The sequence below is a fragment of the Camelina sativa genome, chromosome 15 (assembly GCF_030686135.1).
Source record: "Camelina sativa cultivar CO46 ecotype springtype chromosome 15, ASM3068613v1".
Classification (NCBI taxonomy): domain Eukaryota; kingdom Viridiplantae; phylum Streptophyta; class Magnoliopsida; order Brassicales; family Brassicaceae; genus Camelina; species Camelina sativa.
This window is the reverse complement of record NC_141894.1, coordinates 29,592,734-29,619,499: the sequence shown is the minus strand read 5'-3', so window position 1 is coordinate 29,619,499 and position 26,766 is coordinate 29,592,734. Positions and strand designations below refer to the sequence as shown.

The window sequence follows — 26,766 nt, the reverse complement described above, 5'->3', positions numbered from 1 at the left end:
GGAGGTGCGCGTGGGTCTCGCGGTGGAGTTGATTCAGCAATTACGAAAGCCCTTGCATTCTGCATTTTTTTCTCGATGATGAAACAAGTCTGTGCCATCAGAGGGTCTCCGCACAGCGTATAGATTCCGTATGCGTTCGGGAACTTGACACATTGATGGTATGTAGAAGCAACAGCGCTCATCCTGTGGAGCCATGGTGTTCCCAGAATGACATTGTAGCAAGATGGGTTTGTCCACAATTACGAAGTTGAAGCAATGCATCGTGCCGCCGACGTAGATTGGAAGCGTTATAGTTCTGACAGTCATGATGGTGTCTCCATCGAATCCCGTCAGAGGCTGCGTTTCATGTACCGTGTTGCGCAGATCAATCTCCATCTAGATCAGTACATCCTTGAATATCACGTTGACCGAGCTCCCTGTGTCAATAAGAATTCTCATTACCGAGCTGTCCCCGATCACCATTTCTACGACAAGTGGGTCGTTGTTTGAACTTGCGTTGCGCGCGTCTTCTTCAGTAAACATAATTGGAGCGGAGGATGTCTTGAACATGTTGTTGTGGGAAGGCATGTTGCACTTTGTTTCTGCTTCGCGGCAGTAGGCTTGGATAGACCGAACAGAATCGCGGCATGTTGACAAGCCGCCCATGATCATGTTGATCCTTCGACGAGGAGCTGGTGGTTCATCGTGCTCTTCCGCGTTGTGATTTCGTTTGGGGGGAGGAGGTAAGCGAGCGATTTCCCGTGCTCAGTCATTCTGTGCTGCAGCTTCCTCTTCGCGCTGTCTGTCGTACTGCTACTCGTCTCCCAGGCAATACTGGTTGTCTCTGTGTGTGACAACTTTTCTCCACTCTCGTTCTACATCGACATCACCTTTCTTGTACTTATTCAGAAGCAGCATTTGAAGCGTTTTGCATTCTTCGGTTGAGTGTCCGTTGAATATGTGGAACTCGTAGTACGGGCGTTTGCTTTTGAAGCCAGGGTTATTGGATTCGCGGTGCCACTTGTTCCAAAACTTATTCTGTTGTTCTTTTCCAACGATAGCGAACATCGTCGCTTTCCTTCCCTTCTCGCCACGGGCATAGTCCCTGTTGTAGTGTTGGCGTGGTTCATGGTACTCATCTACGGCTTTGCCTTTTGAGCTTGGAACCTTCTCAGATGCCTTTTCTATCGTACTTGGTTGATCGGGGTTCTTCTTATCTCTGTCTTCCTCGACTAGGATGTATTGGTTGGCTCGTGCAAGTACTTCGCCTAAGCTTGTGACAGGCAGGATTGTTAGGTCGTCCTTGAATCTGGTACCCTGGGCGAGCGCGTTTTTTAACGCACCGATTGCGGATTCGTCACTTATAGCGAGTCGGGACACGACATCCTTAAACCTTTCCATGAAAGCCCGTAATGATTCGTTAGGCTTCTGATACATTCTCCACAGGTCAGCATTTGACGCAGGTGTGCGCATGAAGTATTGGTGATGCTGAAGGAATGCGCTTAATAATGCTTCTTACCCATCGATCGAGTTGGCCTCAAGCCTGGAGAACCAATTGAGTGCCTCGCCGGAAAGATTTTCGACGAACAACTGACAGCTTCCTGCGTCTGCTTCCTCAGGTGAGAAATACGACCGATTGATGTGGAACGTCATTGACTTCAGGAAGATGGTGGGGTCTCCCTTTCCATCGTATGGAATTGGTCTGTTCTTGCTGTTGCCGGATTGTGCTTAACCCTAACTTTTGAGACCCTTGCGGTAAATGGTGAGCGCCTTGCTTCCGCCAGCACGGTTTCTAGTTCTGGTGCTACACTTGTTGCCCGGTGCATTTGAGTCGTAAGCGTCTGCAGCTGAGCTTGCATCTGTCAAGTTCTTGCCGTAGTGCGTGATTTTCAGCATTCTCGGATTGGTTTGGTCCAGCGCGTTGATCCGCGAGCATCTGGTTGGTCTGGAAATGCACCCTTTGCTGCTCGCCATTAGGTTCAACGACGATCGACGAGAGACGGGGCCTCCCATTAGCGTTGTGCTCAACTCGCGGTGTGTTAGCGGTGTTATGGTCAGTTTGCGGAGCGTTGTGGTCAGCTTGCGGAGAGTTGTGGTCAGCTCGCGGAGCGTTGTGGTCAGCTCGCGGAGTGTTGTGCTCAGCTCGCAGAGTGCGCAGCGCCAGCCCGTCTTCATTCTATTCGTGTTGAGGCTCGTATTGTCGCCTTTGATTCCTTGCGTGATCACTTCGCCCTTGAGATTCTATATGTGCTGCTTGACCGCTCATCCGATCCAAGGTTCTTTGTACAGCTTCGTCGAGCGCGGCTTGACTGATTTTCACGTGTCTGGATGATCGACGGGGGTAAATGTCGCGCGTAGCGTCCAGAGCTTCGCGGTTGACCGGAGCGTCGCCAGCAGCTACACGACCAGGAAGGACTGCACCAATTGTTAAGCCATTTGTCGGAGCGACGCGCGTAGCGCCTACGGCTTCGTGGTCGGTTGGATTGACTCCAGTGGTTTCACGATCAGGGGACATAGCACCTACGGCTACGCCATTGGTTTGAGCGACGCGCGTAGCACCTAAGGCTGCGCGGTCAGTGAGTGTTGCATCCTCGCCCGTTACTGCTTCGGTCCTGTTGACGCCTTGGAGCTGGTTTGTCCTCGCACGGGTGCGCCCCCATACAGTGCGCCTGGGAGACACGTCGCGGGCTGTGTATGAGTCAGCGCCTTCATTGCTGGAGAGATCAGTGTGAGACATGCTTCTGGTTTTCCAAAAACGCCTTGTCTTGAAACTCTTTTCGTCAAAATGAAATGATTTCGTTCAGCCCCATGGTGGGCGCCAAATTGTTGATGTATGAAATTGACAATGTAAATAATACGAATATTTTAGTGGGAATAAATCGAAACTGGTCCTTTTATTTAACGTAGAATTTCAGACGAGTTTACAGAAAATGTCAATCAAAGAGCTAAGCGCAGTTAATACAGAAATAATTGCTCTTCTCTCTCTAATTGTCCAAAAAGTGGATCCCAAGCTCTGACAATGACATCATGTATATATAGTGGGCCAGTAACCTAGGGCTTCTGCTGTCTCTCCGCAAAATGACGATTTTGCCCCTGCGGCCAGATGGCCGAATCCAAGACTTCAGGCCCAAAACCTACTAATATCTTCTGTTTGGGCTTCTGTAAATGTTGGGGGCAAAACCCATATCCAACATTACAGAAATACATTATTTTTTTTATATGCAAGAGATTTTATAGAAATATTATAATATTTATTTATAATTAACTCACTTTTAAACTCTTGAGTAAATTACCACATGTAAATCCCATTATTATTATTTTTTTGGTTCAACCACTCCTGCTATTTCAAATCAAAGTTATATAGTAACTCATACTAATTCTTTTTCAAGAAAAAAAAAATCTCATACTAATTAAATAGAAGAGCATCACTTTCACCCACTAATGTACATTTACTACTTTTTTTTTTTTTTTGCTAACTTGTAAATATCATTAGAAATGAAGTTTGAGGTATTACAAAAAGTTTTACCTTGTAGAGTAATCTTGCGAAAAGAATAAAAACAAGAATACAATGCTTTTGTTGACAAAAAAAAAAAAAAAAAAAAAAAAAGATTACAATGCTTTAAATGGAAGTGAATTGAAGAAGAAGATTCAACTTAGTGAATCCAAAGAAGCATTAGCTTCCTACCTTATTGAATCATATTAACCATAAGAATAATTTATACTGTACTATCTAAATGATTTATCACTAATTATACAAAATTATAACTCTTTAATTCCATTTATTTTGAAATGTGCTTCCACCACTAATTATTCTTTAAATAATATATAATTGGCTAATTGCATGAACAAACAAAATAAATATTTAAACACCATATTAAAAAAAAAAATGTCTCTTGTTCCATATCACTTTTCAAAAATACTCCTCTTTCAAAATTTATCCAAAATCCTTTTAAAATTTTGAAATATACTCAAATAAGTGTGTGTATATCAGAGGAAATCTCTTTATTGAAAACAATATATAATTTCATGTTATTTCTAATGATATTTTGCGGTTTTAAATGAGAAAAAAGAATAAAAAGTGTAAAAGTTAATATTTTACAAAACCGAAAATACTAAAAAAACGTATGTAAAACAATTATGCTACGCATTGCTTTGTTACATACACCTAGTACAGAGAGCTGAAGTTTTTTGTTGTGGAAATTTGCAGGTAACTAAAACTTGTAGCTTTTACAGCTATTTTACGAGAAACCAAACGTAAGAGGAACTCATAGTGTCATAACCTTCAACACGCTAGATCACAGTTTCCACAAATCATAATATTAGCTGAAACAAGCAAGCACAGACAAAAACAAGATCATCTTAGCAAATTCTTGAACTTTTATGCAGCATCCTCTCTTTCTTGATCAAACACTTCTCTTGTTTGAGAAGAAGATGACGCAGCACTGGCCTTGGAATACAATCCAAGCTTTTCCTCTAGTTTCTTCCACTCGGTTACTAAACGCGGAGGGAACTTCTTCTTCACAGTTCTAGCCACTCCTCTTGCGTCTTCCATTCTATTATTCTTCACCAATCCTTCAGTCAAATGCTTACACGTTTTGAAATCCGGAATCTTGTGCACAACCGCGCTCTTCTTAAACACTGTTAAACCTTGATCATACAACCCGTTTATACACAGATGAAATACCAATGTCCTAAACGTCGCTGCGTTCGGAACACAATCGTGTTCTTTCTCAAGCCCTTCATACACTTTCTTGGCTTCACCCATCATCCCTTTCACGCAGTACGCAGTCATAAGATAGTTATAGCTAACCGTATCAGGTTTTAACCCTACACTACTCATTTCTTCCATCAGTTCCTTAACTCTTTCAGGGCTTTCCTTTGCAGCATTCATCAGTCTAACATTATAAACCGTGTTATCGAATTCACAACCTTTACTAACCATCTCGTTCCACAAGCTTTCCGCTGCATCGACCAACCCATTCTTATACAAAGATCCTAAAATGGTAGTGAAAGCAATGATGGTAACTTCAACGTCTTTAACCTCCATATCTCTCATAATCTCCATAGCTTTTTCAGGCGAACCAGAGTCGCAATACGACTTAATCAACATACCGTAAGAGATTTTATCAGGAGTGATACTATTATACCTCTGAGGAATTTCGTCGAACAGTTGGGGGACTCTTTCAAACAAATCAGAGTGAAGACAAGCGGCGAGCAAGGCATTGAAGGAAACAACGGATCTGGGTGTGCCGAGCTGATCCATCTCCTCGAACGTCTTCATAGCATGATCAAACATTGAAGCTCGTCCGTAAGATCTGATCAACGTAGAGAGAAAAGTCTCTGTTTTTATCTTTGGGCTGTTTTTGTGAGACTCGATCAGAGCTTCTATGTCGGAGAAGCGTTGAGATTTGGCGAGGCGTTGGACTGTGAGCTCCATGGCGTAGCGTGAGGAGAGAGGAGATGAGGGGTTTTTGGAGACGGAGTTGTAAATCGCTAAGGCTTTGTCGGGATCGTGTATTTTGCGGAGTTTGAGTTTTGCTTTGGAGATAGTGATTGGGGCGGAAGAAGCAGTGGTTACAGCGGCGGTGGAGAAGCGGCGGAGGAAGCTCAGGTAGAAACGAGACGGCGCCATTGCAAGCAAGATTCGGCCCCACCGAGCACAGAGAAGGAGGAGGAGGAGGAGGGAACGGTTAGTGTGTGGTAAAAAGACTAAAAACAAATGTGTTTAGGGTTTAAGACTTTGAAAATGGGTTTTGCAAAAAAAAAAAAAAAACTTAATTGTTAAAAAAAAAAAGATCATTCTATTACCACCATCAACATTTGAATGTTTTTCATGTTTTAAAGAAGCTTAATCTTAATTTTTAAAAATCATCAAACTCAAGTTTCTTTTAATTAACATATTTTCTACAACATTTTTGCTGGAGTATGTTTTGATATCTTCTATCACTAGGCCAAAAAATTAAGATTCTCTTTAATTCTTCTATATGCTCGAAAAGTTTTTTTTTTTTTTTTTTTTTTTTTTTTTCTCTTGCAAATTGTAGAAATTGATAGATATGAAATCTATATATAATAGCAAACCCATTTTTTTGTGTCAACTTTTAATCCAATGGATGAAATTAGTTCCATTTTTAATCCAACGTTTTAAAATTATTAATTGTGTCTTTTTGTCGCACCCCCATATTTCAAAAATCATACCTCTTAATTTTTGCATCTCTTGGTTTCAAAAATTACATCCATTAATTTTTACACCTTTTTATTTTACACCTCTATGTGTTACACCTCTTTGTTGTACCTCCATGTTTCACATCTATTAATTTTTACACCTTTACATTTCACACCTCTATGTCTTACACTTCTTTGTTTATTATATATAAACTTTTCTTGACTACATAAACAAGTTTCGAAAAATTGTTTTCTGAGTACTAAATAAGGTCAACTTTAATCTAACGGATAAAATTGTTTCTATTATCTCATCTAACTGTTTAAAATTATTAATGATCCCAATAGTTGCAAGTTTTCCTTCTTACAATAATCGTGTTTTTTCGTCGTACCCCCATCTTTTAAAAATCACACATATACATATTTTTATGGACTTTGAAAAGAGTTTTTGCTCTTTGGATATTATTAATGATCTCACCCTTTGTTAATGATCTCAAAGTTGCAAAGTTTTGGTCCACCAATTGTGTTTCTTCGTTGCACCCCCAGCTTTCCATATTAGCACCCGTTAGTTTTCACACCCTTTTGTTTTACACCTCTTTGTTTATATAAAGTTGCAATGTTTTGATCCAACAATTGTGTTTCTTCGTTGTACCCCTAGCTTTCAGTGGTTGCACTTGTTAGTTTTCGCACCTTTTTGTTTCACACCTCTTTGTTTTCACACTCTTTGTTTTTATATATTTACAGATTTTTATGGACTTTGAAAAGAGTTTTTGTTCTTTGAGTATTATTAATGATCTCACCCTTTGTTAATGTTAGTTTTCACACCCTTTTGTTTTACACCTCTTTGTTTATATAAAGTTGCAATGTTTTCATCCAACAATTGTGTTTCTTCGTTGTACCCCTAGCTATCAATGGTTGCACTTGTTAGTTTTCACATCTTTTTGTTTCACACCTCTTTGTTTTCACACTCTTTGTTTTTATATATATACATATTTTATGGACTTTGAAAAGAGTTTTTGCTCTTTGAGTATTATTAATGATCTCACCCTTTGTTAATGATCTCAAAGTTGCAAAGTTTTTGTCCACCAATTGTGTTTCTTCGTTGCACCCCCAGCTTTCCATGTTGGCACCCTTTAGTTTTCACACCCTTTTGTTTTACACCTCTTTGTTTATATAAAGTTGCAATGTTTTGATCCAACAATTGTGTTTCTTCGTTGTACCCCTAGCTTTCAATAGTTGCACTTGTTAGTTTTCGCACCTTTTTGTTTCACACCTCTTTATTTTCACACTCTTTGTTTTTATATATATACAGATTTTTATAGACTTTGAAAAGAGTTTTTGTTGTTTGAGTACGAGTAATGATCTCACTCTTTGTTAATGATCTCAAAAGTTGCAAAGTTTCAGTCCAACAATTGTGTTTCTTCGTTGCACCTCTAGCTTTCTATGTTGGCACCCATTAGTTTTCACACCCTTTTGTTTTACACCTCTTTATTTATATAAAGTTGCAGTGTTTTGATTTAACAATTGTGTTTCTTCGTCGTACCCCTTGATTTCAATATTTGCACTTGTTAGTTTTTGCATCTTTTTGTTTAACACATTTTTGTTTCACACGTCTTTATTTTCATATTTTTGCATCTTTTCGTCATAACCCTATCTTCAAAAATCGCACCTAATAGTTTTTTCACATTTTTTTCACCCCTCTATGTTTTCCACCTTTATATTTTACATCTCTTTGTTTATTATATATAAACTTTTATGGAATACAAAAACAAGTTTCGAATTTATTGTTTTCTAAGTATTTTTTAAACTTACAAGTTAATAAGAGCCTGACTGGTTCAAACGCTGCAGTTGCGGATGCGGTTGTGGGAGATTGCAGAAGCGGGCGATTACGGTTTCAAGCATTATTAAGCGTTTTGAACGACTGGTTTAGCAGCTTAAAATTGGTGTGTTTGCGGGAGGTTTACGACTGGTTGACCAGTAGGTGCAATAGCGGTTGGAACATATTAAATGTGATATATAATATATAAATGTTTAAAAACACAAAATATTTTATTAAACTTGATTTATGATTAAAAATTATTGAAAAAATACTAAAATAATTATTCAAAAAACAAATAAATTTCATATTGAAATACTTATTCTTTATGCATTTGGTTTTTCACCAAAAATTGAATCAAATAATTTGATAAATGACAAAACATATGCTTTAGATCGTAGATCTTTTCTCTTTTCTCTTAGATCGTGGGTCAGTAGTTGCATCGGTAGGAATGGTCAAATGAGAGTTGAGAAGAGTCACTAGTGATTTTTTTTAATATTTTTCACAAATAATCTTATTTTCTTAGATTTCTGATGAAATATTATATTTATTTAGATTTTTTTGAACTTATGTGCGATGTGCCATTAAATTTACATCAAGTTTTCGGGGTTATTGTTAATTGGAATATTATTTTCTTCTAATTGTTTATTTTATTATCTCTGCAAATGTATACGTATTTCATTTTCTCTCATCGTTAATGAGTAAAATGGTTAGATAGAAGATATAACAAAAAAAAAAAATTTAATTATCATTGGTTTCTTTTAAGTTTTTTTAAGTTTTTTACAAAAAAAAATTTCCAAACGCAATCGCCCGCAACCGCAAACGCTTGCGGGAAGCAGCTTTTGAAATTTAGTGGTTTGAAGCGGTTGGGAGCGATTAGGAGCGATTGGAAGCGGTTTGTGTGATTGGTTCCAATCGCCAGCAACCGCTATCTCCCGCAAACGCTGCGTTTATATCATAGATTTATATGTTTATATATTATAGCAAATTCACATTTAGGGGTAAATTTGAATATAACAAATGAGATTATTTTTATTATCTCATCTAACTGTTTAGATTTGTTAATGATCTTAAAAGTTGCAATATTTTGATCCAACAATTGTGTTTCTTCATCGTACTCCCAGCTTTCAATGTTCACATTTGTTAGTTTTTGCACATTTTTGTTTCACACCTCTTTATATATATATATATATATATATATATATATATTTATATTTATGGACCTTGAAAAGAGTTTTTTTGTTATTTGACTATTGTTTAATTTCTAAATTTAAAAATTCTGAGTATTATTTTCTTTCAATTTATTATCGACATTAATTCACTCATCTTTGTTAAAAAATTTGGATTGTTTTATTTATTGATTCATTCATCTAACTTTTGTTTAATGTCGTTTTCCATCTAATTGTATTGATCATCTCTTTCAAGTATTAATTTAGGTAATTAATGGTGATTTCTAATTTTTCATAGATTTATTTGTTTAGTCAATTTGGTTGGTTGCAGTTGCAGCTATGAGCTTTTTCTTCCTCATTCTCTTATTATTTTTTATAAACTTCGATAGAATAAGAATTCAAATTTTATTCTATGTGAATATCTTTTAAAATTGATTATCTGAGTATGATTCAGTAAACCTAAATTTATATATCTTTAATATTATTCTCTTATTGTCACTGAATCAATTTTTCTTTTTCATATATAACAAATATTTTATTTAACTAGTTTGGTTAATTCATCTTAGTCATTATTTATGACTTTTATATTATACATTTAAAAATTACCAAAAAAATTTCACTCGAAATATGATATTAACAATGTTAATCATTTCAAATTTTCACTTTCTCGTGCGGTAACGCACGGGCCGACATCCTAGTAGTAATAAAAAGAAAACAAAACCAATATTTATTCATGAAAAACTGCTCTCCCTCTCTCCCTTTCGCGATTGCTAATACACTTCTCCAGAAAAAACTTTTTTCTTTCGGCCATTTTTTCCGGCCGGCGTTGGCTTCTCCGCCGTCGGCCGGCCCTCTCTTTTCATTTTAATTTTTCATTTTCCCTTCCTATTTTATTTTTAGATTTAAAATGTTTTATCATCTTCGATTTCTCTTCACCATTACGGTGATGGTTGCTATTCTCTACACTGGTGATAGGGGTTTTGTGGGATATCTCTCCCTTTTTCCGGCAGTTATCCCCACACCAAAGCCCATAATTCGATGTGATGTATTCTCTTTGTTCTCCGCTGAGGCCAATCGATTCTTCTTAATGGATTTGCTCTGGAAGAGACACCCATGGAAACCACCATGGAGAAAGAGACAATCTAAGGGTGAAGATGTAGCTATGATGAATAAGACGAATTTGATTTTGATATTACGAAGTAGACAAGTTTCAGAACCAAGTCTAACAACATTCAGTCTCAGTTTATTAATCAAGGTTATGCCAAGTGTATTTTGGAATTTCATCAAAAAGATGATAGCCATTTACAAGTGTGTGAGAGGGAGACTTAACAGATGTTCTCTGTTTGCCTGTAAAGCTTCCGACTGGAAAGCAGAGTTAATCCACTTTTTCATCAAAATTGTGTTTAATTTCCTTTATTTGTGATAATTGGTTGTATGTGATTTGCTTTTGTACTTTGTAAACTCATTCTGATATCTATGATAATTTGGTTGTAAAAAAAAAAAAGATAGAAATGAATAATAGTGTTACGGATTCAATTTGAAAAGGAGTATTCTATTTTTCCTCTAGCACAAAAAGAAAAAAAAAAACACCCCTCAAAATGATTTGTAAAGAACTATAAAAAAGGTGCTAAAGAGCTTAGTGGATCTAAAAGAAAAGGCTTAATGGGTATATAGGCCCATTTAGTGACGGCACCACTCCTAAATAAACCTCTTTCTTCACTGTCCCGTTCTAAAACGCTGCAAAAATCTCAGATTTCTCAATCGGCGACGGAGTAAGAAGAAGAAGGAGATGACGACTCGAATCGCTCCTGGTGTTGGAGCTAATCTTCTCGGCCAACACTCCGCCGAGAGAAACCAAGACGCCACTGTTTACGTCGGGAATCTCGATGCTCAGGTTCCTCTTGTTTAACTTTTAGGTTTCGTGATTTTTTTTTCCTGTGATTTTAGTTGAAGATTCGGTGAAATTGATCCCATTTCCCTCTTTTGAAATGTCAGCTTTCTGAAGAATTGCTTTGGGAATTGTTCGTTCAAGCCGGACCCGTTGGTAAGTTCATATCAAAATCTCATAGGGTTTTTTTTGGTTAGGGAACTTAGTACTAATTGTGACATTAGCTTTTCTCTTGGTTTATGGATTGTATCAGTTAACGTCTATGTTCCGAAAGATAGAGTGACAAATCTTCATCAGAACTATGGATTCATTGAGTACCGTAGTGAGGAAGATGCTGATTATGTAAGTTGTTTCTCTTTATCCTTACTGTGAGGATCTTTTAGACTTATTTGTTTTGTTTTGAGTGCTATGTTTAACAAAAGTTCGATGTTCTGTGTAGGCGATTAAGGTTCTTAACATGATTAAGCTCTACGGGAAGCCTATACGTGTTAACAAGGTATCAAATTGTTTCTGTATCTTTCATAGTTTAGATGCAGAGACTTGTTTAGTTTATCTGTTATTACTTGCTAAACCATTTTGTTTGCTGATTAAACTGATTGTATTAGGCATCTCAAGACAAGAAAAGCTTGGATGTTGGTGCTAACCTTTTCATTGGGAACCTTGACCCTGTAAGTATCTTCGCGGGGTTCACTCTGATTTTTGTTACTTCCACAAATGCAACTTATTCTTGTAGCTGACCAGGTTTTGTTTTGTTTTATAGGATGTGGATGAGAAGCAGTTGTATGATACTTTCAGTGCATTTGGTGTGATTGCTTCTAATCCTAAGGTATTGTTTCTTATTTCTTTAGATTTCAGTCCATAATTCTTGTTCTCTTTAAGACATCATCGTTCCACTACAGATTTCAGTACACTAGACATGCGATTTAGACTCTAATGTTGGAAACTTTTCATTTCAGATAATGAGAGATCCCGATACTGGAAACTCACGAGGTTTTGGTTTCATCAGCTATGACTCCTTTGAGGCATCTGATGCTGCTATTGAGGTAATTATCTGCTCAGTTCTATGATATTTGCTTGCTTCTTTTATAACTCCCAGTTTTATGATACTTGCTTGATTCCAATATATTTGACATACATAGCATCTCTGTTCACCTAATCCAATGGTTGTATATTCCTCTGATCCTTGTCTGACTGTTGCAGGCAATGACTGGACAATATCTATGTAATCGTCAAATTACAGTCTCTTATGCGTACAAGAAAGACACCAAAGGAGAGCGCCATGGTACTCCAGCAGGTTAGGCTCTTTATACTCTTCTCTTGTCTTAATTTTTGGATTCAGTTTCTTCTCTCCATCATTTTCAACACAACGCATTACTTTTGGGAAATGCAGAGAGGCTTTTGGCTGCCACGAATCCAACTGCCCAGAAAAGCAGACCCCATACACTATTCGCAACTGGCCCCCCATCCAATGCTCCTCAAGTTAATGGTCTACCACGTCCGTTTGCTAATGGCGGCATGCAACCTATCCCGATCCAAGCCGCTCGTCCACCACCACCGCCACCTCCACAAGTATATCAAACTCAGCCACCATCCTGGCCATCTCAGCCACAACAACACGGCATGATCCCACCGCCCATGCAATTCCGTCCTCCTCAGGGTATGCCGCCGCCCCCACCTCAGTTTCTAAACCACCAACAAGGGTTCGGTGGCCCGAGGCCGCCGCCACCACCTCAAGCCATGGGAATGCACCAACATGGAGGCTGGCCGCCACAACACATGCAGCAGCAAGGAGGACCACCACAACAACAACCACCACCACCATACCAACACCATCACATGTCTATGGCTCCACCCCCACCACACCAAGGTTGAGAATAGTCATCTCTTCAGTCTTGGACCAAATCGACTATTTGTAAACCATTTCTTTTATGACAAGTAATCACACCAAGGATTTTCTCACTTCCCTTTTAGATTCAATGAAACCTCAGTGAGAGAGAGACAGAGAGGGAGAGAGAAAACACAATATTCTATATTGACTTGTCTGCAGAGAATCTCTTATCTTCGGTTTAGAGATAAGAGAGAGAGAGAGAGAGAGAGAGAGAGCGTAGAACTTAGTGTCAATGTCTGGTTTGTAGTGATGTTCTTGTTTTGTGTTTCAGAATCTCTGATGCCGTGTGCTTTAATATTTTACCAAAACTTTGCTGTAAAAACTCAATAATTCTTGCTTCTGACCTTAGAGGTTGCTTTTTACTCTAAACAATTAAAGAAGACAGGGAGTGATCAGTGATGGGAACAGAGGTGGCTTGATGTTCAAGTTATGGACCCATTTCTCCTTTCACCTCTTACTCCATCCAAACTCCAATGCTCCTTCTGACCATTCTGATTTCTGACTGATTCATCTCGAGAATCAGATTCTGTGATGATGATTCAGCTTCAGTTTTTTAGAAAACCCCTGAAAAAACTAGAGATAGAGACACATCTCTGTATATGTTTTGTTGTCTGAGAAGTGTGAAGGACAGATATTCAATTTTAAAATCAAACTTTTGTTCTTGTCTCTTATTGATTTCAATCATTTGTCACTTCGTTTGCTGAGTCAAAAATGGTCCACATCGACCGTCCAAGTGTCATCTACTAAGCATTTTATAATCGGACGTGTAAGATAAGAAAATGAAAAAGTGAACATCTGTTCCTATCTCAAGTGTATGGTAAAAACGTGAAACCCACAGTTCTGCTTCTTGGGTTGGTTCAAAGTTCAAACTATTTTGTATACAGATAAATTAACAGTTTTTTTTTGTAATTTCATTTTATTCCACAATCATTAATAATTGCGTGGGGATATGAATAACATCTTTTTCTTTTGTGGTTGGTGTTGACGAATATGAATAAAAAATCAATGCAATCTAAGCATTGGAATCTAAAATCGTACAAATACATATTTTAAATTGGCCTAACGCATTTAAATGATTACATTTTTAATAATTGCACCGCCGCATAATTTACATTTAACATTTACATCGATCACTTAATTAAAAATATTTATTTAGTTAGACATTAAACGTTATTATTGCTTTTAACACTCTTCATAATCGGAGAGTCGAACACTCGAGAAGGAGGATGACCTCCGTTGAACACCACTACCGTTACCACCGGCGAACAAAGCAACCCAAATCTCTGAAAACGCTCTAACGATCGCGGTGGTGGCGTTTCGCGTTTAGCGATAGGAAGCAACTAAGAAGCTGCTCAAGCTCAGCTACTTGGAACATCTTCTTCTCTACAATCATCTCCATCATTGAACCTTTGAAATCTTCGTAAGGATCCTCTGATCTCTTCACCACCGCCACTCCTTCCACCATTATCGCAGCCGCCGTCGTACACGGCATCAGTCTTTGAACAAACGAGGAAAGCCTCGCCGGAGACGGTGGTGGTGAAGAAGACTCACTTTCTTCCACGATCGCTGACGTTTTTGGAATGTGTCTCCGACGTCTTGTGACACGTGGCAGCTCTGAGGAGGAGGAATGTTCCGGCGAGAGGTTTGTAGAAGATGGTAAGAGACTCTCTCTATCTGTCTCTTCTTCGGCGGAGGAAACGCTCCCTCGTCGTCGAGGGTTTGATCTCTCCTTCTTCTTTAAACGCCGGAGGTTATCTTTTTCCGACCCACCGTCGTAAATTTTCCGGCGAGGCGTTTCGTTTTCTTCTTCGGTGACATGAGCGATCACGTGCCACTTCCCCTCGTTCTCCCACTGAAACGTCGGCGTCTGCGGCGGAGATAACGACGATGAAGTCTTCCGATCGACAACATCCAACGTAGTGGAGGAGCGTCCGCAGCCAAACACGGTTAAAACGTGTAGTCTGAAAGAAGAACGACGACGTTGTGGGACGGTGGTGACGACGGATGTTGAGTTGACCGGTGGAGGAGTACGACGGAGACTTGAAGGAACAGGATTAAAAGGGAGAGAGGAAGGATCTTTTGAACGACAAGATTTGAATGAGAGGATTCTTGAAATCTTTAATTTGAAACGTTTTGTCATTTTTTTTGCTTTCTTGTATTTTTTTTTGTTTGGTGTGTGGAGAAGTGAATGAAGAAGTGAGTATGGAGCATTTATCAAATGAGAACTGTTGTGTTGTCTCTTCTGCTTCTACATATATGCAAACACTTTCGTGTGTCTATAGTATTTTACATAAAATTGTGATATATTTCCTTGCTTATTATATATATGCTTTTATGCCGACATTAGATTTACTAATTATATAATGTATCTTATTTTTGTTGACAAGTTGCAATAAAGGTTAAATGTAGTTAGTTTTTAATCCTAGTAAAATGGTCAAATAAAAATTGTATTGTTTAAAACTGTGTGTTTTCAAAAGCAACCCAAATGAGTAAGTTGACTAAGGTTGGATACTTGAATTAGATTTGCTGAGCTGCTTTGTGTATGGCAATGGTACATTAACCAAAAGAAACATATAGTACAAGTGAAATCCCTATGATAGATACATGTGGAGTGCTACACAAATCATAAACAAGAGTTTGAATTGTGATATAAACTTTTTGACTTGAGAGCATGTAAATAATCGAATTTGGTTCATAGGAATAAGAAGATAGTTTGTACATATTTAAACTAAAGACATCAACATGTGTGAGGCCTGTATAAGTCAAAACACCTGTGAAATTGAAAGGTCGAGAAAACGGCTAAATTTAAATACAAAACAACAAATTTCCTACTTTTTTTTTTCCTTTTTGACCATAAAATACGTTTTTTTGTTTGTTTTGTCTTTGTCTTTTAATACATTTTTTCCTTTCTATATATTTAGAATAACGAATTTGTTAATATATATTTTCATAAATCTAAAAGACTCGTAACGTCGCATAGAATCTTGTTTAGCCGTATGCAAATCTTGTTTAGCCGAATCTTGGTCAGTTTTGTAACGTAACATGTATGTTGAAACTTATGATACAAATTGACAAGCTAATTGTTATGCTCCCGGCCTCACACTATAATCCTAAGAAGTTTATATACAAAAAGTCCTAGGTCATCAAAGAGATGAAATCGACATTGGCAGAAACAAATACATAGTACGAGTTAGCTTGCATTTGGACTTAGCGATTAACAAGCAAAAGTCCACACAATTGTGACTAACATTTGCAAACCGTAGAGACTATTTTCTGCAACATGAATTTCAATGCCATCAACAATTGTGATTTTTCATTAGTTTTGCTTCTACCATATACAACACATCGACCATTCGTATACTAATCAAATACGGTAGCAAATTTTAAAAGTTACCGCGCGAAAATGAATGCAAGAAACATAACAATAAAGGGGAAAAGTTGTATGATGAGACAAAAAAAAAAAAAAAAAAGTCCATCTTTGAAGAAGCCTCCCCTCGACACGAACGACCAAAGGATCCAAGGAGACAATATAATCTCACCCTGGGCGTTCGGTATAAACCGAAGAAACCGAACCGGACAACCCGAAATTTTCGGTTATCGGGACAAACCGAAGAGAGTAAGTTAAACCGATCGGCGCAATTGTTTTGGGTAATCGAATTTCGGTTCGGTTCGGTTCGGTAATCGGACCGATCGGTTTATTAAAATCTGCAGACATATATAAGCCTAACCCTATACCATTAACCCTAATTTTCTTTCTCTTCTGCTTCACCTCTGCCTCCTGCGATTCCGAGAGAGAAATATCAATTCATCTCTTCTATTTCTTAAGGGTAAGCTCTTCTTCTTGGTAATTAATTGATTGATTCTAGGTTTGATTTTTTGCTCTGTAACCTCTTCCTATTTATTGATAATTTCATATCCGATTTGGAGAACTCTAGGGTTTGAGTTTCAACTTTCAAATCAGAGATTATCCATTAATCTTCTGGATTTTTTACTTTGTTGTGTTTGTGTTCTTGTCGTTGTAAGTGCTAAATAGATACATCCATCCTTTATTAAACTTTTCAATTTTCGTTGTTATGAGATCGAAATTGTTGTTTTTTGCTGTTTGATGATTTTAGTTATACTGGTTGATGTAGTTGATTTTCGTGATGGTAGGGAAAAAAATGCATGCCCAAGAACTGTCCATCTTTGCCGTCTCAGCTCAGCTCGCCGTCATAGATCGCCGCTGCACATTATCCTTTTTGGAAAACCCTAATGGATCTGTCCATTTGGACTTGTAACTATTGGACTTGTTTTCAGATTGATTTAGTTTGTTTTGGGCCGGGTATATGAGGTCCATTGTTATTTTGGTGGGTTGTATACTTTTTTTTGTAAATTTAGTCCATTATCTTAACTTTTTTTGTTTATTCGGTTAGAATTAACCGAATTAGAAAAAATTCGGTTTAAATTCGGAACTGATTTAAAATCTAATAACCAACCCGAACAAACCGAGTACCGATTGACCCGAACCAAATTCAATTTTGGTTCAATTCAGAATTTTTCAAAAACCGAATTTTCTCTAAACCGAACAAACTGACCCGAATAACCCGAACCCGCCGAACGCCCAGAGCGAATATAATCTGCCCATGCCCCAAAAGTCACATTTCTCCATTTCTTTTCCTTATCTTAACATATTCCAACTTTATATGTTTTTCTTTCTATTAATATATGAAAAAGTATTACAAAATGATTACATTCTTTCTTGTGTCTCTAAGTATAAAATTACAATTAGATGCTCCTTATTAGATAAAGAGTCCAAAGATAATTGTCAATTCAATCGATTCCATTACAAAATCAGATTTAAGTGTGTGCTTTTTGTAATAAACTAAAACGTATTTTCTTTTCTTGTCTTCAACAGTTAGATTAGAATTTGGAACCCATTACATAAAATTCGATTTTTTTTTATTCTTGATCAAATTGGGCCTTTGGTCATATCTTTAAAGAAGCCTTTACATCCAAATCAAAGCTTCAATGAAGTTAGAAAAAAAACCACAAATTTTATGAGATATTCCAGAATCTCGACTGAATTTACTTAGATATATGTTTTATTTTAAATACGAACTATATATAGAATTAATTTAACATAAGAGATTATTTTTCATTGTTAGTAATTCGAAGCATGTATATGGACTATATATAGAATTGTTAGTAATTCGAAGCATGCATATGGACTATATATTGTAGTTTGTAAAAAATAGTAGAAAATGAAATTCTATATGATGTGGCTCTGATAACTGGCGACTACAGAAGTAGTTGCTGTCCAAGGTTGAGAGAGCAGAATTTAAAGAGGTTGTGGTAATTACTATTTTTTGGAGTAGAGATTATAATGCCACTAGTCTTTAAGATGTATGTTTAACAAGTGATATTACACTCAAATCTTGAATTCACTCTTAAATTTTTTTAAAATTATAATAATCAATGTTAATGTTTCACTACAAGAAAACATAGAATTGCCGACTACAAAAACAGTCACTATACAGTCGCAAACTACTTAATAACGACTGATTGGTGACTGATATACGTAGTCGCTAAAATAATCAGTCGCTAAACAGTCGATACGGAGCTACTAATTGGCGACTGATAATTGTGGTCGTTCTTCCCTCGTCAAACAGTCGCTAAAGTTGCGACTGAATTGCAACGTTTTAGCGACTGATCTGGTTACTCATTTGCGACTGTTTTGGTTACTGATTTGTGTACGTTTCGGTGACTGTTTTACGACTGTTTAATTATTATGTTTTTTTAAATTCTGGTAAAAATGAATTATTTGATTTTGTAATACCAAAACTGATTATGAAAACTATAACTTAAACATAACAAACATGAAATTAAACAAAGACATAAGTTTCAGCATACATCCAACATAAGTTCCAGAAAACATCCAAACATCCAAGAGTACAAGTCGCAAATATTACAAAAGTTTTCATAATCATGAGGGAAGGAGGGATAGTGAAGGAACCTAACTTTAAACATCAGCAGGGTCGGGGTCATTGGTTTGAGACTCGAGGAAGGCGACATAGTTTGGGTTAGTCTTGAGGAAGCTTACCAAGCGTGTGATCTCTGCTTGTTGCTCAGATGCAACCCGTAAAACCTCAGCTGCAACCCGTGAAGAACCTATGTGTCATGCTCTACTTGTAGAGCTGTTTGTTGCTCTATTTTATGGTTAGCTTCTTCGAGCTGTTGTTGCAGGCTTGTAAAAGAAGAAGAGCTTCCAGGAACTTCCGCTTCCCGTTGATGTAACTCCTAGGCTTCCAACTCCAAAGTATGTTCCTCTATCACTAATGCCGTTTTGACGTGAAACCTAATGCCGTTTTCGAAAGCAAACTAAACAAACTTATGAGAAGTTGGTTTGATGAATCAAGCGCTATTTGCCTATTTCAGATGTTGCGTTATTGTCATATATGTTAATTTTGTTGTTATTGTTGATATATATATATATAGTAGTGCTGCTCATTTTTAGTAATATATTCGTTAGACTTAATCTTATGAGATACTTTTTTAAATATTAATAAGATATTATGGAAACGGATATCCATGATTGGAAGATAATATTAAATGTGTGATTTAAGATAACCCAAACAAGATATGGTATATATATAAATGTATCTTATCAAAATTTTATTTTTGTTACATACGTTAAAATTTATTTTTTGTTATATATATATATATATATATATATATATATATGAAAAACTTGTATAAGTTAATTTTAAAGTGCGATATGGTTTAGCATGTATCATTTCATTTGTATTATTTACTCAAATTTAAGATATATATATATATATATATATATATGTATAACAACCAAACCTTAAAAATTTAAAGACTTGATAAAAAAGTACAATTAATTGTGAATAAACGCATATTCACTCATTGTACTAACAAATATGATGAAAATACTAGAAAGAAAAGATAATAAGCAAATTTTGAAAAATAAATGTTGAAGAGATATAAGGCAATAAAATCCTAAAGAAGCTCTTCCTTTACAATCTTATCGTCACTTCTTCCACCGCTATTAACTCCATCCTCTGGATTGATTTTTTGAGACTCGCCATGAACTTCAAGATTGAGTTTACCATACTTTCTTTTATTTCTTGCACGGAATCTCTGGGCTCTTTCTTTGTCCGTCTCAGTCTTGTAGTGAGATGACATATGTGCAGCAAATTTTTGAGAAGTGTCAAAGATACCATTGCACTTAGGACATGTATATGGACCATATTTCTCATATGGTAGACTGTGTGTTCGACCATCATCGTCACTTTTCTTATTTTCTTCAAAACTTCTATCGTCAGTAGTTTCTTCAAAAACCATGGTTGGTTTGAAGATTTTTTTCAAAGGTCGACCACCTTGGAGATTATTTTGATCATAGTTGTGCCTCGATGGGGAGGAAAACATGTCAGCTTGTTGACGATATGCATAATCTTGGCATGGAAAAATGACACTAAGAGGTTTAGGGTTCAAAATCTTGCAGTGTTTATCAAGAAAATTTGGAGAACGAAACGCAGGATTCCAAATATTGGTTCTAGAATCCATGCCTTGTTTGACACGTTCAATACCATATTGAAAAGTGTCAAGTGTATTGGTGGGAACAATGGAAGTATATTTATTTGTGATGGTTTGAGTGAAAGAAACTCTAGTAAGACGAGAATTATCTGCCATAGGCAAATAATCAGCACTAGAAACAAAATCAATGTTTCTTCTCATCATATGATAGGTCATATGTGAATTGTTAACTCCAAAATAAGATGAAGAGACATGTGAATTTTGATAAATAGATAATGATGGAGAAGAAGAAAACAAATCTCCATGGTTGCTACAATCAGATGTAATGAACATTGATCGAGCCATTCTGGAGTTGTGATCCATGTCAATGGGACAAAATTCACGATGGCCATCACCGTAAATATTAAATCTATTTGGGATAGAAGACATTGTGAAAGATTGAGTGTATTTTACTCTTGATTATGTATCTTTTTATATAAAAGTTGCATTGAAAAAGTAATGGTATGAACTTCATAACCTTTAAATTTGAAAAGGAAGGAAATCTAAGAAATCTGCTTTATGCAACTATTATCAGTTTTTCTTTAATCTGTAGAAGGAAAACGATTCTTTGATATTGATTTCCTCCTTTATATAATAATATATATGGATAGATTTAAAAGTACATATCATGTACCTGGATTCAGCAATTTTAAAATATGATAAAATATAAATGATAATTTCCCCTATTAGCAGTAATATATTATTTATACTAAGATATATGTTAGACATATGTTTGCTGGCGTTTTTTCATATACTTTACCTTTCTTTGGTGATATATATGATTATGCTGGCGTTTTTTCATATACTTTACCTTTCTTTGGTGATATATATGATTATATAATATTACTAGGTTTATAACCTGCACATTGTGCGGGACTTAATTCTTTTAATTACTAATACAAACCGTTGAATATAATTATAATTTTTCGATATGAAAATATAAATCTATATAGATGTCAATTTTATTTTATTAAGTAATATATAACTTATCAATTTATTTTAACATGTTTTTTCACAATTAATTCTTTCTTTATTTTTTGGTATACATTCGTCATCTCTTGCATCTACTCTCTTTTCACATTATATTATCTCACTTATGAAATATTGATTATGAAGACATATCATAACTATTTTTGATCTTCATTCTATTATCCCACTTATGAAATATTGATTATGAAGACATATCATAACTATTTTTATCTTCCAATACTTTTTTTTTATTAGTTGAGTGATTATTATTTATTAATAAAGACATAAATATTTTTAGATAATATACCCACTCTTTCTCGCAAAGTTTTTTGAACAGTGTTATATACTACTACATGTAAGCTTTGCATCGTAGTAATAAAACTCATAATTGGACTCATTTTTATCTGTAAACATCATATTATAACATTAAATATTACACCTTAACTGTTTGACAAAAGAAAAATTATGTTGACATATATATTTTTTTTACTTTAAAATATGTATAGTCTATGATGGTTTATACAATGTTTTTTATTTTATTTTGATTCTCCTAATCTCAAAATCATAAGATTACTCTAACTTTTAAATCTGTGTATTTATCCAAAAATAGAATTTTTTAGTTTTTAATTAAAATTTTACAATCTACCACTACCATCATATTTGGTTTTTTTACAAATAACTTTTTCAAATTTCTTCTTAGTATTTTTAACTATTTTTTTTGTGTGTGTGATGTTCAGAATAAGTTATATTTAATATGTTTTATTTCAAATAAACTTTTACATTTCTCTTAAATATATACATTATTTTAATTTTTGAGCACTTGATTAATATTTTCTCTTTTTTATATATCTTTGTTTAATGTATATATTTAAGAGATCTAATCTACCACTACCACTTTGATTAATATTTTCTCTTTTTTGAGCACTTTGATTATTCTACCACTACCATATTTTACTTTGATATTTTTTTGTTGTATTTTTTTCATTTTGTTTTTGGTTTATATTTAAGTTTTTAATTATTTAAAATATATGGTTGTTTTTGATATTAATAAAAATATTACACAATATGTAATCATTATTCATATTTTATTTTGATATTTTTTTGTTGTATTATTTTCAATTTTTTTTTGTTTATATTTTAGTTTTTAATTATTTTAAATGATTACTTTTAATAATAAAAAAATATTACACAAATAAGTGAATTAATTGATGTATTAACTTTAGGTTTAATGTTCTTTGATGATTTAAATTAATTTATTAAAATTAAAATTAAAAAGTGATGAGGTGGAGGAAGGAGAAGAGAGAAAAGCCAACTTTATATATATAGATTTAATCATTTATAACATATATTTACCATTGAAGTTATGCATTAATTAATAGTATTAGAGAAATATTTATAAGTTTTATGGTGGGGTGATTTTCATTAAAATCTTACTTTGTAAGCTATATGTATAAAAAATGGATGAGTCAGTCTAGAGTAACACATATGTTCCATTTATCATGGAAAATGAGATGGCACTTAACTAATAAATGGGGGGGGAGAAATTTATCTCACCAATGTACGGATAATTTGTAAAGAAAATCTTAAATTAGATGAATCTTATATATTAAGAAATTATAATGAATCTTATTTATATACATATGAGTAATTTTATTACATAAGCCTAACTTGCTCTTGGTTGGGTTCTTCTGGTTTTTTAACCAACCATATTTAAATTAAACGTATTTAGTTACATGTTAGAAAACTTTATATATTAGTTAATACTTAACAGAGAAAATGTTACCAATTCCTGTCCAGTAAAATGGTAGTGACTCAGCATGATCAGTTAATACTTAACAGTCTTCAGTCTTACCAGGGTTTGAGTGTCGATATTGGTATAATTACAATTAACAACTAATACGAACTTCACCCGTATCTTCTATCACAAATAATCATGCCTTTGGTGGTAGCCAAATCAATTTAATCTAAATTACCTCTTTTTAGTTTTAGTTTTTAACCTTCAATCGACTTTTGAGCGACTCAACCAACTAGGTTTCTAAAGACAGTCCTTAATTATCACCAAAACACATGACTTTTGGTGAAAGTAACGCGTACCACAAGCACCGGGTGAAGAGAAACTCATGTCTTATGGTTTGTGGTGTGGATATGAAACCAAGTAAAGAGGTAACCATCAACACATTGGTCACGACAGTACAGTTAGGCGTGATGCACCTCGTCCACATAAGGTTGGTCTTACTGCTGTTATAGGAGGACTGGTCGTCTCAGAGGCCAAGCTGTTGTTTCAGCCACCATGGCCGACTAGTGTTTGTTTTAATTTTAAACTTCATATCAAACGAACTTAAATAACAGACTAGACTATCCATTATAGCTCAAGAAAGAGAGATAGATTCATGGACCGTGTGAAGACAATTACAAAATTTCTGAAGTACAACCGAAGTGTAATTCGAAGAGAGTAGGAGATTAACCCAATTTTGCAGGAGGAAGCGAGAGCAATCAATCAACCGGATTGAACCATAATGTAACATGTTTTCCTTTTCTGATTATGGAAATCTTTAAAAGAGAACCGGACTAAACCTAGAATTAAGTTATGTGTTTAATCATTAAGTAGCTATTAAATAGAGGAAATGTTACCAATACTCGACCAGCAAAAGTGGTGACGACTCAGCATGATATTGGAGTCTCACCACGGTCAAAGATGAAAGGCAGGGGCTAGGCTCTGTTCTAGAACGTCGGACTGAAGTATAGTCTGAGGCTGGGCTTCCATTGACCCTCGTTGGATGACCGGCGCAGAAGTCTTGAATCGGGATCTTTCCTGGAAGAGGGAGATCCTTATCCTTGGTAGGGGAAGTCTATCACAGAGAATCATGCTTCTGGTGGTAGGCAAATTGAGGTAATTCAGATTACCTCTTTTTATTCTTAATTTGTAATATCTGTTTCTAGTTTCTACAAACTAGCTATGCCCGGGTTGTATTTGTCTTTGATATTAAGTATTTATGTAATAAAAAAAATCAACTTATGTGTTAAACCCATATACATGTGTCATATCCGATTATAAGGTTTGTGGTGTTGATATGAATATGAACCCAGTAGAGCATCCTCATGGAGGAAGTAACCATCACCACATTGGTCACGACTCACGCCAGTACAGTTAGGAGTCATGCTCATGCACCTCGTCGACAGAAATTTATTTATGGCTCTGAGCCTCTGAAAATCGCAAAGGTTTGAAAGCGAAAGATTCCTTGTCGGTGAAATCTATCACAGAGAATTCTTTCTTAACTTTAATTTCTGTTACTACTAAAAAATATAGGAACAGCGCATCACCATACTTATCTGCAAATGACATGGTCTTTGAATCTTATGTTTGGCTTCCTCACACGAATGACATTTCAACAAGTTTTGGAAAAGTATCCTTCAAGTTTGATTTTACTTCATATCTAAATACTAAGTTTTGGTAATTGGAAACATAGCAGAAGAAGAGCTTGAGAGACAAGCTCTAGCCACAAAACTAAACGGTTACGTATACAGCCGAGCTCTGTCCGCCTAGAATCCAGAAACAGTTAAGACTCTCGAGTTAATGAGATCATTAACAAAGGTTGGGAGGCATCTAATAGATATAAGCCTTGATCGTATGCTTATCACATCACTGCTTATGTCTTACTCATTCCCCTTGAGTGGTGATGTTTCGGATCCCTGTAGTATGCTTATCACATCACTGTTTATCGTTGAGCTGCTATTCATTACAATCTTGTTTTATACAAAAAAATCTATACTAATAAAAGTAGAAAAACTCCTAAAACTGTTCACCTAGGATTTAAAACATCCAAGAGGCATATCACTTATTAACATTTTATACATTTTCCAGAATTTTCTATATTAATTTTTATTTTAAACAACATATCATGATTTGACATGTCATTCATTAACATTTTTTAAATTTCCAGAATTTTTTAGAAAAAGGAAAATTTTAAGTTTATGGAAATAAAAGAACTATGGACAATATTCCACATCCGGTAGAAAATTTTTAGACAATGGTTCAGAACCAATATAAATCTATATAATAATAACAATATGAAAAATGCCAACAACAGTTGCGATTTTTTGTCGTATCTTTTCGTAAAATATATATATATATATATTTTTTTTCTTTGATAGAAAATTTCAACGGTTGCATCTCTCCAAAAAGTGAAGTCTGTTAAATGTAGAGTTGTGTCTTTTACAAAAAATTGTGTTTATTCAAATATTCACATCTTTATAAATTTATATATAAGTGACTTCTCATCATTGTATTCAAATTTTCTTTATTTTATATTTTTTACAGTTGCGTCTCTCTAAAAAGTTGCATCTGTTAAATATAGAGTTGTATTCAAATATAATAATAACAATTTTAAAAAATGCCAACAACAGTTACGATTTTTCATAGTACCTTTTCATAAAAAAAAAAAAAAATATATATATATATATATATATTTTTGACAGAAAATTTTAATGGTTGCATCTCTCTAAAAAGTTGCGTCTGTTAAATGTAGAGTTGTGTCTCTTACAAACAGTTGTGTCTATTCAATTGTTCACATCTTTATAAATTTATATATAAGTGACTTCTCATCATTGTGTTCAATTTTTCTTTATTTTATATTTTTGACAGAAATTTTTTACAGTTGTGTCTCTCTAAAAAGTTGCGTCTGTTGAATATAGAATTGTGTCTTTTACAAACAGTTGTGTCTATTCAAATGTTTACATCTTTAGAAATCTATATATAAATAACTTCTCATCATTGTATTCAAATTTTCTTTATATTTGTATTAGTTAAAAGAGATTTGTTAGAAATGACGTCTCATCACTGTGAGAAATTTATTACAGTTTGATATATTTTATTAATCGTTTTAATATTTAATTATATTCAGTATCTAGGTATACAACCATCTATTCATCGAGGGTTATCATTCTATTGGTATGAATCCAAACCTGTTAATAAATGTGGTTCAAGTTGGTTTTTCAGAAAATGAGAGCATATTGGCTCGTATATGTTTGTTTATTTTTTTTTGTCACAAGTATATATATATATATATATATTTGTCTACTCCATGCTTTTTTTATTAGAAAATTAATTTTATTATAGAAAACAATATGGATTTCTGTATTTCTACTTTTTAAAAAAAATATCTGATTATGAAATATCAAGGTAAAAATAAAAATAAAATATCACAGTTCGTTCTATTATATTTTCTACAGTTGGAAATATTTAATTTATTGGGAGATGAAAAACCGGTGATCAACAGAAAGATTGACGGTTGAGATGATTGTCCAATAAACTATCTTGACGACA

General features: G+C 34.9%; 3 protein-coding genes, 1 long non-coding RNA gene and 1 pseudogene across 4 annotated transcripts; 2 read left to right on the top strand and 3 right to left on the bottom strand.

Moving 5' to 3' along the window:
• Nucleotides 1–4,234: 4,234 nt before the first annotated feature.
• On the bottom strand, nt 4,235–5,702 carry LOC104747694 (pentatricopeptide repeat-containing protein At2g18520, mitochondrial). Its single transcript, XM_010469369.3, has one exon. It carries the CDS (start codon nt 5,609–5,611, stop codon nt 4,358–4,360), a length of 1,254 nt encoding a protein of 417 aa, XP_010467671.1. The 5' UTR covers nt 5,612–5,702; the 3' UTR covers nt 4,235–4,357.
• Nucleotides 5,703–10,807: 5,105 nt separating this feature from the next.
• On the top strand, nt 10,808–13,221 carry LOC104747693 (uncharacterized). The gene is made up of 9 exons (XM_010469368.3): nt 10,808–11,017; nt 11,119–11,167; nt 11,265–11,353; nt 11,451–11,507; nt 11,617–11,679; nt 11,772–11,837; nt 11,968–12,054; nt 12,212–12,305; nt 12,402–13,221. The coding sequence occupies exons 1-9, from the start codon at nt 10,913–10,915 to the stop codon at nt 12,881–12,883; spliced, it is 1,092 nt and encodes a 363-aa protein (XP_010467670.1). The 5' UTR covers nt 10,808–10,912; the 3' UTR covers nt 12,884–13,221.
• Nucleotides 13,222–13,953: 732 nt separating this feature from the next.
• LOC104747691 (transcription repressor OFP7 pseudogene) lies at nt 13,954–15,171 on the bottom strand (annotated as a pseudogene).
• A 1,473-nt stretch (nt 15,172–16,644) lies between these two features.
• Nucleotides 16,645–17,289, top strand: LOC147927313 (uncharacterized). Its single transcript, XR_015581486.1, has 2 exons — nt 16,645–16,726; nt 17,052–17,289. It is a non-coding gene; the product is annotated as an uncharacterized LOC147927313 (long non-coding RNA).
• A 2,439-nt stretch (nt 17,290–19,728) lies between these two features.
• On the bottom strand, nt 19,729–20,875 carry LOC104747690 (uncharacterized). Its single transcript, XM_010469366.3, has one exon. It carries the CDS (start codon nt 20,862–20,864, stop codon nt 19,899–19,901), a length of 966 nt encoding a protein of 321 aa, XP_010467668.3. The 5' UTR covers nt 20,865–20,875; the 3' UTR covers nt 19,729–19,898.
• Nucleotides 20,876–26,766: the final 5,891 nt, after the last annotated feature.